General features: G+C 39.8%; 1 protein-coding gene across 1 annotated transcript in view; it reads right to left on the bottom strand.

Annotated features, from left to right (window-relative positions):
- The window catches only part of LOC132832153 (collagen alpha-3(VI) chain-like), a 118,307-nt gene that overhangs the window by 47,901 nt on the left and 51,343 nt on the right, over positions 1–19,063 (bottom strand). The window contains exons 8-15 of the mRNA XM_060849902.1: positions 13,041–13,133; positions 11,821–11,874; positions 7,683–7,754; positions 7,553–7,579; positions 7,374–7,418; positions 7,236–7,289; positions 2,996–3,058; positions 1,211–1,276 (exon numbers count right to left, since the gene is read on the bottom strand). Coding sequence (XP_060705885.1) covers positions 1,211–1,276; positions 2,996–3,058; positions 7,236–7,289; positions 7,374–7,418; positions 7,553–7,579; positions 7,683–7,754; positions 11,821–11,874; positions 13,041–13,133 — 474 coding nt within the window. The remainder of the gene's footprint in view (positions 1–1,210; positions 1,277–2,995; positions 3,059–7,235; positions 7,290–7,373; positions 7,419–7,552; positions 7,580–7,682; positions 7,755–11,820; positions 11,875–13,040; positions 13,134–19,063) is intronic.

Here is a 19,063-nt window from a genome sequence, read left to right as displayed (position 1 = left end):
TCCCATGAATTAAACCAGCTAAGACATGTTTAAGTTTTAAAAAAATCTTTGGCCACAAAGTTCTGAAATTATTTATTTGCAAACCAAGCAGATGCTTCACTTGATTGCCGATCCTAAAAATCCATAAGTTGTAATATAAGGTGTGTTGACGCTCTATAAACAGTGAAAATAATCGGTTTTGCATTCAAATGCATCAAATGCTATTTAGCTCCTGAACACCTGCTACAAAGAGAGAGACTAAAGTTTAATCACAGAAAGTTAGGACTTGTTCATTTCAGTCCAAGTATGGTTTGTATATTGGAGAAGTCTTAATTATTGGAAAACAACCTCATTGTACTAAATATGAACTTGTGGAAACAGACTTTAATTTTTGATGGAGATTCAACCTTATTTTTAACTTTTTCTGTCACTCTCTCTCTCTCTTTGATCATTTCTTCATAGAAATTAAATGGACAGAGACAGGCACGGCTACACAAAATTATGGACATTTCCCTTCATAAACATGAAAATAAAGGATTGAGAAATAACATAACAGAGTACTGAGAAGGTCTAAAGGTACAAAAGAATGAATAAAAGAAGAGAAGGAAACATTTAGTTACGAGAAGGGAAGAAAATAGAATAAGGTAAACATAATATTTGATTTTTTTAAAATCTTGAAGCAATTTACAGTTGTTACTGTTTGTAACGAAAACTAAAATTGTTCACTTTCTGGGCAAGAGAAATTGATTGACAATAATTTAACAATTATTTTGTCATTAGAAAGGAACCTGTGTGAATAATTGCTAAACCTAATTTTCACTGGAGAGATTAATAAGCAAATAATATGAAATATAATGACAACTAGAATATCATCAGACATTAAAGGATGTACCCTTGACATTTGTATGTAATGCATGGTCAATCTGTTTAAATACATGACACAGCTAAATGTTTTTTTTTTGCAGAACACAACATACAGTCATGTATAGAGGTTGATTGCGTGCAGCCTATCTTTGGGTAGATATTGAATGAAATAGTGAAGTTGGGTAGGAGACACCATTTGTATGAAACCAGTGGTAGGGGAGCAAACATTACTGGACATCCCTTCCTCATTATAATCTGCTGGCTAGGTTGTACATAAATATCACCGTGCATTAATCAGACAATATTATTTTTTCACTGGTATGATAAACCCGGAAACATTACATATTTGAATATGAATATGGCATACCGGACGTCCACTGTCTCCTCTTTCACCTTTTGAGCCCTGAGTATTGTTTGTGATGCCGAGTTCACCCTAAGTAAAATGGAAAAATCATCCTGTGAAAATCCCATAAAAGACAATTAAGAGTTTTTTGATAATATCCTGTGGTGAAGGATTGAACTTTGAATGAAATAGCTTTTCGAGAAATTTATTTGTACATTGGAGCTGTACAAAAGTAGTGCCTACATGATAAAGGAGTTGTCAGTGCTACAATCGGTAATCCAGTCCCAAATCGCTTTCAAAATTGCACTTGTGTTTAGAATTGAATTCTTTGACACATAAACATTGATTGTGTAAATAAAGGCATTTTATCAAATCCCTGCAATGTGGAAGTAGGCCAAATGTCCTATCAAACCCACACCCAATCCTCTGAAGAGCCATACTCACCCCCCTACCCATGGCTAACCCCACTTCACCTGTATATCCCTGGACAATGCAGGCAATTTAGTACAACCAATCCATCTAACCTGCACATCTCAAAACTGTGGGAGGAATTCCATGCAGATGCAATGTGAACTTGAAAACTCCACACAAACAGTTGCATAAAGTTGAAATAGAACTTGGGTCCCTGATGCTGTAAAGCAGCAGTGCTAACCACTGAGCTGCTTATCTGCACTGGTTGGTAAATAGCCATTCAGTCTTGCCCCAGTTTCCCACTTTTAATCTATCACCTATTTTACAAACCACTTCAGATATTTTTCAAATGTTGTGAGGCTTTCTACCTTCACTATTCTTTCTTGTAGTCATGATTTGGAGGAGCCAGAGTTGGATTAGGGTGGACAAAGTTAAAAATCACACGACACCAGGCTATAGTCCAATAGGTTTATTTGGAAGCACTAGCTTTCTGGTCAGGAGTTCCAACTCTTGAGCACTATCTGGGAGAAAAAGTTCCGTTTAATCTCTTTTAAAACTTCTACATACCATAAATCTATGTTTCCAGGTTCAAAAGAGAAATGGATCTTTTGTAATTTTATACTTCATATAATTTCTTATAGTTTTATACATTTCTAATTAGGCCTCCTCTGTTCCAAACAAACCATCGCAAACTTATTCAATCTTTCCTAATAACTAATTGTTTCCAGTCTAGGCATTGTTGAAAATTCCCTCTGCATGTTCTCCAATGCAAGTTTCGACACAAACTCAGATGCATATTCCTGAACATAAAATCTTCTATAAACTAGTACAATCCAGCAGCACTGAGGAAACTATTTGCTTGAAATCACATTAAAATATATTCTTTGAATTAAGAATCATATCATGACGTAGGTTTATTAATACAGTTGAAAATGGGCTTATTCAAAAAAGAAATATTTTTAATGAGTGTGTTCAGTCCAACACAATTAAGCAAGCCAATCAATAATAAGTACTTCTAAAAAAATTAAGAAATCATTTGTTAGTTTTTGTTGGTGTAAGCTGGTCACTAAATAAATCAATACTTCTTAATTTTTTAAACTTATCCTTGCTTAACTTTGTGAGCTTAATTGAAGTCCTGGGATTAGATATAGTGAGTAAAAACTCACCCTGGATCGGCGAATTGGGGTTGAGATGATTTTTTTTAATCACAGAAGTTTGCAGAAAATGAATTTGACATAATTTAATCTTCAAGTTCTTTAATCTCTTAGTGTTTTTCCAAATTACACTGCAGAAAACACCACCTAACTGATATGAAAACTCTAGATACTAAAAATTAAAGTAAATAAATAGCCCATTCAGAATCTCATTTTACTCATATATGAATGTGGTTTTACTTACACGGTTTCCACGTAAACCTGGTGTTCCATGTTCACCAACATCTCCTTTTTGGCCTTTCTTCCCCTAAAATTATGCACAATGCATTAGTTCTTAAATGACTATAGTAGGTTTTATCGTAACACATATTTGAGTACCATAAAAATGTTCACATTGAGATACCTTCTCTGCCCACCTCTCTCTACTTTTTCCTCAAATAAGATTGCATTCTTGTTTTTTTTAAACCACTATTTCAAACCATCATGCTTTTACCCACACCTCTAGGTCACTGCAACCCACCATCCCTTAATCTCTCCTTCCACAGAAATTGCCCACCACATTTTGACAGCCTTAGTATTGTCATTAGCTATGGGACAGCAGTATGGGACAGATTTGTGTCTGATTTAAAAAAAGAAGACATTGGCATAAAGTTGCTGATATTACCAAAGATAATTTTCTACATAGCTTGCCAGACAGCATTGCCTGTGGATATGATGAACCATGAGTCAAGAGAGGTCAGGGTTAACAATGTGCTGCTGAGAGAACTAAGCTGTAACTGACTAAGTAGAGGGCCCCAACACCAGCATCTGGTAGGAAAGTTATGACAAAGTCCTGTTACCCAAGCTTGGACCAAATATTTGGTACAGAACTATTCATCTGTGAGAACAGAGTACTGCAGCTGCAAGAAGAAAGGTGATTTTGCCAAAGTCTTTCAAAAAAAAAATAACCAGAGAAAGTACTGACTGGAGGAGTGGGCAGTTAATGCATACATTTGTAAAACAGCAACTAGTCAATGGGCATATATGAGAATTATAAGATACATTAGGTGCTAGAATGTAAATAATACTGTCTGGAGGTCAGCTTTTGTCAGAATTAGATCTGACAAATGTTTATCTACAGCTTAAGTTAGATAATAAATCTAAGCTATATTTGTCTATACCTTCCTCCTAAGCCCCATCCTCACCCCCATTTATTGCTCATCCCCTTCTCCCTCCACATTCCTGGTAAAGGGCTTATGCACAAAACATCGATTCTCCTGCTCCCCAGATGCTGCCTGACTTGCTGTGCTTTTCCAGCATGATCCTTTTCGACTCTGATTCTCCAGCACCTGCAGTCCTCACTTTCTCCTATTCATACACAAGAGGCTATTTCAGTTCCAGAATCTAGCATTTGGTGTTTCTTCAACCTCTTGAAATTTCTCAAAGGACAATGAATCAAATTTTGCAAGGAAGTCAGGGAAGACTGCTCTTTGGAGGGCTGTTCATTTCAGCTCCAAACAGGCAGACCTACGATAATAGGCTGAAGAAGGCATTTCAATGTTTGGGAAAGCATGGGAGTTGGGTAAAGGCAGATAAATATGAAATATTTTAAAGCATTGTTGAGTAATTGACAAAGACAGATTACAAGCATAAAGCTCAAGCAACAAAATATGCATCAACACAATCAGAATGTCTGTGTTTGGATTTTTTTGGTTCTGGCGAATTCTACAGTAAATTAATATCAACGTTTATTTTGTTGCATGAACTCTGTGGACAAACTAGAGTGCAACAAAACACTGAAGCTGTGCAAAAGTAAATTGGTGAACGGTACATTACAATATGTCCAACAACACGAAGCTAGCATGAGATACCTCTCCATTCAGAGTAAGGGCTGTGATCACTCATGTGTTGGATAATGATGAGAGACTGATTGCATTTGCATCATGTATCCTCCATGTCAATGAGCGAAATTATGCTCATGAAGCATTGTCTTTGATTTTTGAAGTAAGAAGATTTCATAATTACACATATGGTTGCAATTTCACAATTGAAATTGATCAGATAGCTGTTTCAATTCCAAAGTCTCCAGTATCTATGTTAGCTGCAGCCCTACTGCAAAGACAGGCTTTGATTTTGTCTGATTTTAAGTGTGTCATTAAGTACACATGATCTCAAGATCCTTGCAATGCTGAGGTGTTTTCTGGAATACTATCCTCATTGAGGTACAGCTCAACAGGAAAGGTGCGTTTCTCATTTTGTACATAACTGAGTTGCCGGTCACACTGGACAGCATTGATAGAGCAGTTCACAGGGAGCTTGTATTGTCAGGGGTATATGCCTATAACACAATCTGGTCAGCAACTCTTGCAGTCCAAGCAGCACCAGAAGAGAGTAGAGGATGCTAATACCATACTTGGTGGGGAAAGTGCACCTGGAGTTTGACAGCAGTAAGAGATACAGCTTCCTAAGGAGGTTGGAGGATGCTCAGGAGGTGGAATGGCTCTTGAGATCAAGTGGAGAGATGCAAAGGGTAGGAAAGAGTACAATTTTATGAGGGTGACTCCAATGTACCCTGCTGAATTAGGATTAACCCCATCAATTTTGATGAAAAAATAGTCTTCCTGCCCTCATCTGTTTGCCATTACACAGTGTATTATAGCTGTAGAGGTGGGTTGAAGTTTTTAATTGCCACTTAATTGGGCAGTTAATGGCAAAGTAGACCTTAGGGTGGGTGGACTATTCAGTGTCTTATGTGGAATGGATCAAGGAGGTGGGAGACCTGTGTGCTAGAAATCCATTATATTTCACACACCCCTTAATGAACATACCATAACACCCAGCCAATGGTATTTGCAGGTTAACTTGATACTTCACAATAGAAAAAGAGTAATGAAATTTACTGCACATTAGCATCTCATAACATATTTATTACCTTACATCTGTGATTTTGTTCATAACATTCTTGTTTCTAAATTGCAAGGTCCTGGGTTCCAGACAGGACATCAGCACAATAATTTGGGCAGAACCTCCAGTGCAGTTCTAAGGGAGTGCTTCCTTTTTTTTGGTGCTGTCTTTGGGATGAAGGTCCACAAGCCTGTTCACATGGATCTCAAGGTTCTTGTTGTACTATTGTGAAGATGCTCTGGGGATTTATCCCTGATATCATGGATAATATTTATCCCAGGAGAAAGTGAGGACTGCAGATGCTGGAGATCAGAGCTGAAAAATGTGTTGCTGAAAAAGCGCAGCAGGTCAGGCAGCATCCAAGGAGCAGGAGAAGCGATGTTTCGGGCATGAGCCCTTCTTCAGGAATGAGGAAGGTGTGCCAAGCAGGTAAGATAAGGAGGGACTTGGGGGAGGGGCGTTGGGAATGCGATGGTTGGAAGGAGGTTAAGGTGAGGGTGATAGGCCAGGTGGGGGGGCGGAGAGGTCGAGAAGAAGATTGCAGGTCAAGAAGGCTGGGACTGAGATAAGGTGGGGGGAGGGGAAATGAGGAAGCTGGAGAAATCTGCATTCATCCTTTGTGGTTGGAGGGTTCCTAGGCGGAAGATGAGGTGCTTTCCCTCCAGGCATCGTGTGGTCATGGTCTGGCAATGGAGGAGGCCAAGGACCTGCATGTCCGTGGCGGAGTGGGAGGGGGAGTTAAAGTGTTCAGCCACAGGGCGGTTGAGTTGATTGGAGCGGGTATCCCAGAGGTGTTCTCTGAAACGTTCCGCAAGTAGGCGGCCTGTCTCCCCAATGTAGAGGAGGCCACATCGGGTGCAGTGGATGCAGTAAATGATGTGTGTGGAGGTGCAGGTGAATTTGTGATGGATATGGAAAGATTCCTAGGGGCCTTGGAGGGAAATGAGGGGGGAGGTGTGGGTGCAAGATTTACATTTCTTGCGGTTGCAGGGGAAGGTGCCGGGAGTGGAGGTTGGGTTGGTGGGGGGTGTGGACCTGACGAGGGGGTTCAGAGATGCTGCCTGGACTGGAGGGCGTATCTTAGGAAGAGAAGTTGACTGAGCTCAGACTTTTTTCATTGGAGAAAAGGAGGAGGAGAGGGGATCTAATCGAGGTATACAAGATAATGAGAGGCATAAATAGAGTCGATAGCCAGAGACTATTTCCCAGGGCAGAAATGACTAACACGAGGGGTCATAGTTTTAAGCTGGTTGGAGGAAAGTATAGAGGGGATGTCAGAGGCGGGTTCTTTACACAGAGAGTTATGGAATGCGTTGCCAGCAACAGTTGTGGATGCAGGGTCATTAGGGACATTTAAGAGACTACTGGACATGCATATGGTCTCAGAAATTTGAGGGTGCATACATGAGGACCAGTGGTTGGCACAACATCGTGGGCTGAAGGGCCTGTTCTGTGCTGTACTGTTCTATGTTCTATGATGAAGCAAAGCTTAACCATGTGTGCTAAAAGAGAGAAACTGCATGGATGGAAGAGACAAGGGACAACATTTAAGTACTTGTTGATGGGAGTACTTTCATCTGATTACTAGAAGATGACAATACCGGATTTCCTGCGTTTCCCTTTTCGCCAGGTGCTCCTGGATTTCCGTGGTCTCCCTGTAAGAACACAGTGCTCAATTAGTACTTGTTAGCATTTCTACAAATAATATTTTCATATGATCTAATTCAGGAAATTATTACCTGTTCTCCAGCTATTCCATCAATACCATGGTCCCCATCACTACCCTGTTGTAATGGTAACATAATATACAGATTATACATTGGTAAACTTAGAAATGTCAAAGTGAACAAAACATTCTGTTTTTGTTTAATAATGTTAAATAATTTTTTAATTTAGATTAAATAAAGTTCCATATTACCTTCTCTCCTGGATACCCTGATTTCCCCTAAATAAAAAGATACTCATTAATTAAACTGTGAAATAAAATTTTGACTGTAAAAATTTGAGATGTATTGATTGTCTATGCCTCAAAACGAGGAGTTTCTTGCCTTTGGACCTGGGGAGCCAGGACATCCTTCCACTCCTTGAGTTCCATTTATACCTGCTGGGCCCCTGTCACCCTGAAATTATTGTGAAAGAACAAAATCAGTCAGAGATTTTCAATGGCTAATATTGTTAAACCTATAATAAGTCATGTCACATGCTTATGGTTGGACACATAGAGCTGTTTGTTTCAAAGGTTTAAAGATTATTCTCACAATTTCAATGCATTAGAATTTCAAATAATTATATTCAGGATTGTTGTTTGCTAAGAAACTAATTCTCAGTCGCGCTGTGAAATAAAGGACTTTCCAGATGGAGAAAGATATAACAAGAACAATTCAAATTGATACATAGAACAGAAAAATGTACTGAAAATGTTCATGCTATTTTGGAAATGAAGGCAGCAATAAAGGTTTAAATAATGGTGGCTTTGCAAACCTAGGGGTCATCAACATACGTTAAGGCTAAGATATTTTATGTTGATCTTCAGATCTATTGGTCATCATTTTATACTATATAGCCCCTTTCTAGTTGGTTTATCTCCTAAGTATTATCAGTAAACAGAAGTCAACTTCTTTTCATGTTTAGGTGCAATTTTCAACTAGGAAAATAAAACTTAATGTTCAGGTTTTTTTAGGATTTTATTTGGCTCCTGTCAGGCATATAATAATCAACGGTGCTTTTGTACATTTCCAATTGAAAAACAAAAAATGTATTGCTTGAAGTGTACAAAGTAATAGCAATACCTAAATTGTTAGGTTAGCATGTGATAACATATTGATAAATGTCAATTAGATTGATATGGTAAATGATCCAGACCTCTTGCCATTTTTCAAGTAGCTATCTATAACTGAACAGTATGAGGTGAGTATGCAGTGAATCAGGATTTTCCTTCTATCAAAGAATGTTCACCCACAAGCATTTTGTTCCTCAATTATGTATTAATCTGTTGTATGTAGAGGCTAATTCATTTAGTATTCAAATTATACTACACTAACCACAGTGTCTATCTACCACATGTAGTCAAAGCTCACTGTTTTAAAGAGACTTGTATTTTGGCAGGATCAATTCACGGATATATTATCAAATACATTTCCATGAAGTATCAAATAAAATCATACTACTGCAAATGCTGGTAATCTGAAATAAACACAGGAAATGCTAAAGTAACTCAGCTGTCCTGGTAGCATCAGTGTAGAGTTAATATTTTCAGTCTGGTTTGACTCGTCTTCAGAATTGTTAAATAACAATTCATTTGGAAAATGTGGGGGAATGTTTGGACTTGGGATGAGGGCGAGGTCTGAGGAATTGTGCTTTTGTATCATGATACAATTTGATATTTTATATTGGGTACAAAAATCCTCAGAGGGATTATATCCCATTGAGTCTGAACAAAACAGCTGTGTTCTGCTGATTTATTTACAAAACAGCACTCTCACTGAAGTACAAATGTTAGAATCAGTTATCCCTGAGTCTGGATATAAAGTCATGTCTTACATGTTGCTAAGATAATCATAATAAATGGTAAAAGTGTCCGATTTTCCAAATGCATCAACTCAGTAAAGTTGGATAAACATTGGGCTGAGTCTAGTAATCTGTGGTTTTTTTTTGTTTCCAAGTTTAAGAAATATATTTGGCACTTTTCAGGCCAATTTTAACACCAAGAAAGAGTCATACAGACAGTGGTCATGATAAGATTTCACTTCCCAGGACCAAAAAGAACAATTCCTGCCATTCATGTTAAGAGTCTGAGAAGGAAATTGAAAGGACATTGAGGGTGGCAATGGGCGGAAGAAAAGTAGAGAAAGCCTAAGGTTTCTTTGTGGGGCTTGGAGTTTCCACCTTCTTGTTGCCTGGGCAACAAACAAGCGGGAAAAGAAGTCAGATTTACTTACATTTCTGAAGGTTGTTGATGTATCAGCAAGCATACCTTAAATGCATATGGAGATTGCATGTTAATCAATCTCTCCTTACTGTAAACTGCCAATTGCATGTGTTATATCTATTACGGGGAGCTGAATTTCTGCATAGAATCTCCTATTCACTTTTTTTCATCCCAGATATTTTTGCAGCTATTTCGATGCAGTTACACCAGGTAAGTGGGAGAACATAACTGCCACACCCCACCCACTAACCCAGATTCAGAGTTTGAGTTTTTAACTTTTGTGCCGAAAATTAATGAATTCAGTAAGGATGCTCCACCTGTTCTGTATTTAATGTGATATCTTCATGAAATGCATAAGAATTCACTGAAAATATGTAAAAAGAGAAAATCTTCACATACAAGAGTCTATCAGCAGGTCTACTGATGGAGAATCTTCACTGGAAAATGCAGACCAGAAAGTTCAGTAATAATGTACTATGGATTAGATGAAAATAGACTGGAAAGGTTATGTTCTGATAAGCTGGGTAAAGAATACCTTGAACCAAATAATGAGTGTGCCTCATTTGTCTATGCCTTATGCTCTCCCTCCCTCTTAAATCTCTCCACTTTTCTGCCTTCTTTATCATTTAAAGTCTATCTCTCTCTAGATTTTTAATTAATGGACTTCATAGCTGATCCTTTGGATTATTTTGACCTCACTTCATTCCTGTAAATTACTTTCCTCAATGAAATGTACTATATAAATATAATTTGTTTTCATTTATTGGCCACAAATACAACTCCAAGATTGTTCCAGTATTCACCACTCCCTAATTATAGTCAATTATGAGTAGGCACATATAAACCGGGTTAGAGGTAACAATGCAATCTGCCTTACAATTTTGTCCATAGTTTCTACATTAAGATGCATTTCCAATATGTATATAATCAGTCATAGCCAACAAAGCAATGTCTTCTCTTCCTGTTTCTGCATCATTACATCTGGTACGCCCCCTGGAATCTGCCCTGAGTATGCTTCTGTTTGTCACTAACATGCTAGCCCTTGTTATCCTTTGTCTGTTTTCACATGTATGTTGACATCACCAGGCTCAACCTCATCACCACCTCCCTCTACTGCATCTATGTTCAGAGTGCTCCTCCAATCGATGACTAGAAATTTCCACCATTGTAGCAGTGGGATGGCTCCAGCCATTGTCTGCAATCCCACTCTCAAACTCTGTTTCCTTGTTGCCAACTTCAATGCTCTCCTTGACAACCATCCGAAGCTGAAGTGTGTGTTTTGGTGGAAACTTCAAAGCAAGGTGCAACAGCACCTCTGAGGCCTGTTCATATCCATGTACTCTGAATTCATTGCCCAAGTAAGAAGATGTGAAAGCTGGAATAAATTTGAAGATGTGTTGGTTAAACAACAACAACTTGCATTTATCTAGCACCTTTAACATACAAAAACACTTGGTGTCATATTTGACCCCAAAGTGACCTGCTACATACATTTCAACATTATTACTGAGGCTGCTCATTGCCTTACTCAGATCCTGCCTCAGTTCATCTGCTCCTAAAACCTTCATCTATGTTATTGTTACCTCCAGACTTGACCATTCCAGTGCATACCTGGCTGGCCTCAACACTTGCTATTCTCCAGCAACGTGAAGCTATCCAAACTTCCTTCCTCAAAGACCCTTGATCTGACTGAACTGTGTTAGCTTCAGGTTAAGCAACTCCATAGTTTTAAAGTTCTCATCTGGGTTTTCAAATCCTTCCCAGTTCGAGCCCTACAACTCGTCTAGGCATCTGCACTTCTCCAATTCAATTTTAATTTCTTCCCTGTTCGAAACTACACCTTCAACTCTCAAGGCCGTAAGTTCTGAAATTCCTTCCCTAAACCTCTCTGCCTTGCTAATTTGTTTTCCTCCTTGAAACCAAACTCTTTGACTGAACTATTTGTCACCTGCACCAATACCTCCTCCTACAGCTTGTTGTCAAACTTTGATTGCTCATGCTATATGAAGCACCTAGGTTTGTTTTACTCTGTTAAAGGCACTTTAAAAATGCAAGTTGTTGTTATTGTTGTCGTTTTGTTGTGCCCCATATATGTTTCTTCATCCTTGATTTTATACAATTGTCCAAAATCTCTGACTTACTGCAGAGCAAACACAACAGGTCTCAAAGCCAATTAAAATCAGGCCAATCTTTATATTCGGGAAATAGGGAGGGAAATGTATTTTCTTTTTCAAAATAAAGTGAAAGTACCAACTTACTGGTCCTCCTTCATCTCCTGGATAACCTGGAAATCCTTTTGTGCCTGGATTTCCCTGAAATAACATCGTTAACATTATTACTATGTATTTAGAAGAGACAAACAAGTTACAAGTTCAACAGAGTTGGCAGTGCTGGACAAATGTTCACCCATAAGTGATCTATGTGCTTTGAGTGTCAAACATGCTCCAAAAACAGATCATTAAAAGTAACATGCTGTGCCTGTTCTATGTCTGTGCCATCATTTAAGTTTGCTGTCTTTTTGCAGCTGTGGATGAATAAATATTCTTCAATTGGCTGAGTTGAGCCAAAGAAGATGAAGCAAGATTGAAGATCGAAAATGCTCACTGGATTGGAGGTTGTGTCCTTTATTTGAAAGAAGGTAGACAGTGACAAGGGAAGACATAACAGCAGTCATAAAGGAGTGAAACTGTGCTAAACAACATTTCACTAACCATTTGTGCACTAAAACCTCTTGCAGTAGTCATTTAGGAATGATCTGTCCTTCCATTAACTTTAGTGCCCTGTTACATATATTCATGCTTTTGCTGGCATAGATTCCTTATAGCCCAGATGATTAAGTGTAGTCTACTAATTGACTGTTCCTTGCTACAATCAGAGGAAGACCTCATGAACTGTGTTCTGTATGTTTTCTTATGCGTGGAATGGGACTGCGAGGGGAGATAATATGTTGGGAAGGCAAGTGTGCTCCTTAAACATTGCCTTAATCATCTCTTCCCCTGCTCTTTGTTTGTCTCTACATCAGTAATGCAGGAAAATGTGCCCATTAAGAATTTCATAGTTGCTAGAATTTTTTTCATTGAGGAGGCAGAGTATTCCAGTTGTCTCTCAATGCCACAAGCTACAGTAAGTCTGCAGTTGCCAAGGCTTGAAGCATAAAATTACAATTCCAGATTTAATTTACTCCTTGGCCCATTGTGACTATAACTATAGAAAGTGCTAGCCACAAAAAAACACAGGGATTAATGCAGTTGTATTTAAGCTGATGGACAACGATTCGTTGGGTGGATCATAGAGAGGCTAAATCCTGTTTGCGAAACTTGAGCGCATTGTTTTTGATGTAACTGGTGGAAATTACTTCCATCCTAATTTGCTGCCCAGGAAAATACATTACATCATTTTGGACCCCTGAATTGTAAGTTTCTCAGTCATTAAGTTTGCATTGAGTTTAACATTGGGACATGTTTTGCACAATTCTTACCTCATCTCCTTTGTTTCCCCGAGGACCACGTGCACCTGGCTCTCCTGTACACTTGCAAGGGATATTGCAACATTCTTTTTCGACAACTTCATTCTGGGAAAACAAAATCAAATCATTATGGGGTACCAGTGTGAAGTCATGATGCACAATAAAGTAAAATGTACAATTTTCTAATTAAAATAAGACCACTTTATTGGATGCTAAAGTCATATTATGGGCTCTGGAGTGACATGATCTCAATCAGGGGATGGAAGATATAATTCATGGATCATTGGTCATTTGAAGATTAACACCACTGCAATACAGACAGTAGTAGCAGGAGCATCTTTCTCAGCAAGGTAAAGTAGTTATATTGTTTGGCATAATCTGTATAAGGATTGAAACAAGGCAAAGAGGAATGTCATGATGTGAACATTAAGGGATTTCACTAGACAGTACAGACTCCACTGTAGAAAAATGTTCCACTTCATCACCTAACAGTTTTGCTTCAACATTGCAGACAGAATGTCCCGGTTCAGCAAGTGTGAAGAGAAATTTGTATCTTTAAAGACAGGTTAATTGTGCCTAATGAAAAAATGAGCTGTGGTGGAATTAATATTTTATGTGCTCCTGCCAGCTGTGTTTTCTGTCAAAGGGGCACACAAATACATTTGGCATAGGAAGTTAGGCAGCAGTGGGTAGGCTGTTTTGAGCAACCATCGTGGGAAAAGACAGGAAAGAGGGTGACACATTCTGCACATAACGAGAAACCAAAATGTTACCCATCCATTTCCATCTGTCTGACATAGCCTGGTTCAACATCCCCTTTAATCCCCTCTCGATGCTCCAGGATTGCTCCCTGCCCTAAACCCCCCGACTTGCATACCCAGAGCAAGTCTTCCTCTTTGGTCTTCCTGCCTGCAGTTCTAGAAGTGCCCATTACTTATAAGACATTGCAAGTAACTGTGATCAGGCAAGCATGTATCTTTAACAGAGCTCAGTGGTGATATTCATGTGACATCACAATGTGTAATATTCTTGTGGAAAAGTACTAACCCTACCTTGAGTGATATGCTGTTGTGCTTTCTAATTCACGTAGAGACTGGTGCGTGTATGGACCGAACTGCCAGAGGAAGTGGTGGAGAGACAATTACAACATTTAAAAGACATCTGGTTGGGTGTATGAATACGAAGGGTTTCAAGGGATATCGGACCAAATGCTGGCAAATGATACCAGGTCAAATTGGGATGCCTGGTCAGCATGGATAAGATGGACTGAGGGGTTTGTTTCTGTGCTGTATGACTCTATCAGGACTGTCAATAAGTCAACCAGCACCATAAGAGACAAAGCGCAGGCCATATCAATGATCATGATTGAACTGTAATATATTCATTTCTTTGTGAATAATTTTTCTGATACTTGTTCTCAGTCAGCACCCTGCCTTCAACAAGACCTCAGAGAGATCTTCAATTTCTGAAAAGGTCAGTTCAACGTTTGCGTAGATTTTAGCATTTGACTACTAGTAATAGTTTCAAAATGAATCGAATCAGTTCAAAAAACATTCTTAGATAAAGCTAAAGGACACACTATTGATCTGCTTTTGGAAAGTGACAGTAACAGCTTTAAGCTCTTGACTCTGATTAAAAACAGTAAACAAAATCAATGAACAACCCAAGTCATTGCATCAAGTGTGGTTTATTCCATTTACCAAAACAGAGTACAGCATTCTACGACACATGTACGTAGTGTACCACAAAGGAGTACAGCACAAAGATGTGCAGAAAATCATGGAGTCATAGAGCTGTACAACACAGAAACAGACCCTTCAGTCCAACTCATCCATGCCGACCAAATATCCTAAATTAATCTAGTCCCATTTGGCAGCATTTGGCCCACATCCCTCTAAACGCTTCCTATTCATATACCCATCCAGATTCTTTTTAAATGTTGTAATTGTACCAGCCAGCCATCACTTATCTGGGCAATTCATTCCTTCCATGCACCATCCTCTCCATGAAAACAATGTCCCTCAGGGCCCCTTTAAATCTTTCCCCTCTCACCTTAAATCTACACCTTTTGGACTCTCCTACCCTGGGAAAAAGACCTTGACTATTCACTCTATCCATGCCCATCATAATTTTATAAACTTCTATAAGGTAACCCCTCAGCCTCCGACAGCCCAAGTGAAATAGCCCCAGCCTATTCAGCCTCTCCTATAGTTCAAACCCTCCAACCCCGGCAATATCCTTGTAAATCTATTCTGAACCCTTCAAGTTTAACAACATCCTTCCTGTAGGAGGGAGACCAGATTGAACACAGTAATTCAAAAGTGGCCTAACCAATGTCCTACACAGCTGCAACATGACCTCCCAACTCCTATACTGCATGCTCTGACCAATAAAGGCAAGCATACCAAATGGCCTCTTCACTATCCTGTGACTCCTTTTTCAAGGAGCTATGAACTTACACACTAAATTCTCTTTGTTCAGCAATACTCTGTAGGAACCTTGCCACTAAGTCTATAAGTCCTGCTTAGATTTGCTTTCCCAAAATGCAGCACCTCACATTTATCTAAGTTAAACTCCATCTGCCACACCCAGCCCATTAGCCAATCTGATCAAGATTCCATTGCACCCTATGGTAATCTTCTTGGCTGTCCACTACCTCTCCAATTTTGATGTCATTTTCAAATCGGGATGGGACCATTCGCCGCCGCCAATTCACCACCACCAATTAGCCACTGCCCTTTCACCACCGAGGATGCTTAGCCATCGCCCATTGGCTGCTGAGGACGATTCGCCACCGTAAGTGTTTGTAACTCATTTTTACGTATAAACCCAAAATGATATTTATTTCATGTCTTTTTTTATCAACATGTACTATGTTGTTGTATAAATAAAGGGGACTGAGAAGTATGAAAGAACAGGCGGAAGGGAAAACAATCAGTACATATATATATTTCCGGTGGCAAATAGTCTCCAGAGATCAAACAACCCCAGTGGAGAAACGCTGGTGGCAAACTGGCAGTGGCTAATTGACGGCGGCGACTGTGCCACAGCGAATCGTCACCAACCCCTTCAAATCTACTGAATCTAATGGTCAGGAAACGATGTAGCAGATACCCCAACAATACAGGAAAAGGGTTCAGTCAAAGACCAATGGAAAGTATGTAGCCAAACTTTAACTCATGAAATGCAAATATGAGGTTCAGGAAATATCTGGAACAAAACAGTTTCCAGATCCTATCCAAGTTGTACATGCGGTCAGTCTGATACAGCACAGTGATAAAGTTAGAAGAGCTGAGTGTTCATTTTGATCAAGGTTATGATTGCTGACAAAATGGATAACAATGAGCCAAACTGACACAAGTACAGCTGCTAATATTATTCAGTTACATATCCTAGATGCAAATGTTGGCAAATGGCAAGGGGAGGGGAAGCCCACACATGACAAACTCTCTGCCTATAATGGGTCTGAGATTCCACGTATTGCTATTGCTAATCTCAAATGTCAATATAGATCTTCTGAATGGACACTAGAAACTTGCTCCATTGTTGAAACAATGTTTAGTGTGCACTGATATTTGCATCATTTCCATGAACTGGAAAAATGTCCACTGTAACACCAAGGGATCAGAGACAGAAGAATTGAATCCATCTATGACCTCAGAAATCCATATCCAGATCGATGTGATGTCCTATCCTGAAGAAGGGTTTCAGCCTTTCCCACTCCTCGATGTTGTTTGACCTGCTGCACTTTTCCAGCTTCATATCTATTGACTCTGGCTTCCAGCATCTGCAGTCTTTACACATCGGCAACTTACAAGGTGATGAAACCTTATTTCTTGAGGACAGTGTCCAACTTCGTATCAATCCTCCTCTCAAATATGGTCCAAAGATAGGACAAACTCAAAATTGAGACAGTGGAACACAACAACATTCTTTGTAAGGCCTTGCACCAGCACTTAAAAAGACAGTAAAGTATGTCAATTTCAGACCCCTAACTGACTAAATCGCATCTTGAAAAGATGTTCAATAAAATTCCCAGTTTGGAGAAGCTCAATCCTCAGGTTCTCTGGTGCTAAGTGCTCCATTGAGTTGAATGAATTAACTGGTTATTGGTCAGCATATCTTTCACCTGATTCACAGAGTGTACTATCTTCCCAACACCTTCTTGTCGGCATTGTTTTTAGTACTGTCATTCAGCATATCTTATAGCAATACGTGGACTGAACTCTTGAGAATTTCCCACTTTGTCTTTGCATTGCTGATGACATTTTTGTCCAAGACAAGACCAAGCTCTACCAAATCATTGGGGAGTAGTGAGAAACGTGGCTTTGTCTTTCACAGCGAGAAATGCCAAATTAATATAAACCAAAGGAACTGTTTCAGTTCCATATACTCATCCACTTATATTGGACCTGACCCTGCCAGGATTTTATGTACAGGTTGTACTTACACCCCAGGAGAAATATGACATGCAAAAGTTCCTCAGTTATTCAATTTTCCACCTTCATACATCTCAGTCTTTGCAACGAAAGTCTCTCTTCTTAGCGATCTTCTGCACAAAGATGTATCACACCTAGAGCAGGGCAGCGACCAATATATCTTTCAAACCCTGAACATTGCCCCTTCATCCTGTGAACATACATAACTGTATTCTGATCAATCTAAGCCAACCATTCTAGAAATAGAATTTTGTTGATGCTTGCAGAATAACAAGCCTGTCCCATTTGGGTCTAAAGTTGTCACAATGGTCCAAGCAAACTACTCTAATATCCAAAGGGGAACTCTGGCAGATGTATTTGGTATTCCACTCATATCTCTTTGGCAAGTACTGAGTCAGCCAGCCTGAACATAAACCATTGGAAATTATTTACAGGAAGCCACTTGCCATGACTTCAATGTCTTCTTAGCAAAATTCGAGGTTATGATTGTTGCAATATATCTCACAGGCAGTATGCCTTTCAGAGGCAAGTTGATAATATCACCACCATGTCATAGCATTTGACACGAGCCAATAAAGGTTTCAGACTCAATCTGAACTGGAGCCTCATGAAGCACAACATGCTGATGAAAATGTGCTGCAGTTTGTATTATTATTATTATTATTATTATTTGTAGCTTATTATCCCAGAGACAGAAGTAACTGTGATTGCAATATGTAAGCCTACCAGCAGCTGTAATAAATCTCTGTTGAACTTTTGGTGTCATATTATCCATGTAGAAATCTAGGAGCTTGCGTTTGTATTGTTACATCAGATATAAGTATCCTACAGGAGATAACCGCGCCGGCAGACAAGGGAGGTGCGGTAGTAGTTTGGCGCACCGACCTTTACACCGCTGAGGCCAAACGCCAGCTCGCGGACATCTCCTCCTACTGCCCCCTTGACCATGACCTCACCTACCACCACCAAACCATCATCTCCCAGACCATCCATAACCTCATCACCTCAGGGGATCTCCCATCCACCGCCTCCAACCTCATAGTCCCACAAGCCCGCATCACCCGTTTCTACCTCCTGCCCAAAATCCACAAACCTGACTGCCCCGGCCGACCCATTGTCTCAGCCTGCTCCTGCCCTACCGAACTCATCTCTGCATACCACAACATGGCCCTGTCCCCCTTAGTCCAAGAACTCCCCACCTACATTCGGGACACCACCCACACCCTCCACCTCCTCCATGATTTTCGCTTCCCCGGTCCCCAATGCCTCATCCTCATGATGGACATCCAGTCCCTGTACACCTCCATCCCCCACCATGAAGGATTCAAAGAAATCCGCTTCTTCCTTTCCCACCGTACCAACCAGTACCCTTCCACTGACATCCTCCTTCGACTGACTGAACTGGTCCTCACCCTGAACAACTTCTCTTTACAATCCTCCCACTTCCTCCAAACCAAAGGAGTTGCCATGTGCACCCGCATAGGCCCCAGCTATGCCTGCCTCTTCGTAGGATATGTGGAACAGTCCATCTTCTGCAACTACACTGGCACCACCCCCCATCTTTTCCTCCGCTACATCGATGACTGCATAGGTGCT

The sequence above is a fragment of the Hemiscyllium ocellatum genome, chromosome 34 (assembly GCF_020745735.1).
Source record: "Hemiscyllium ocellatum isolate sHemOce1 chromosome 34, sHemOce1.pat.X.cur, whole genome shotgun sequence".
Classification (NCBI taxonomy): Eukaryota; Metazoa; Chordata; class Chondrichthyes; order Orectolobiformes; family Hemiscylliidae; genus Hemiscyllium; species Hemiscyllium ocellatum.
This window is presented reverse-complemented; position numbering and strand designations above follow the sequence as displayed.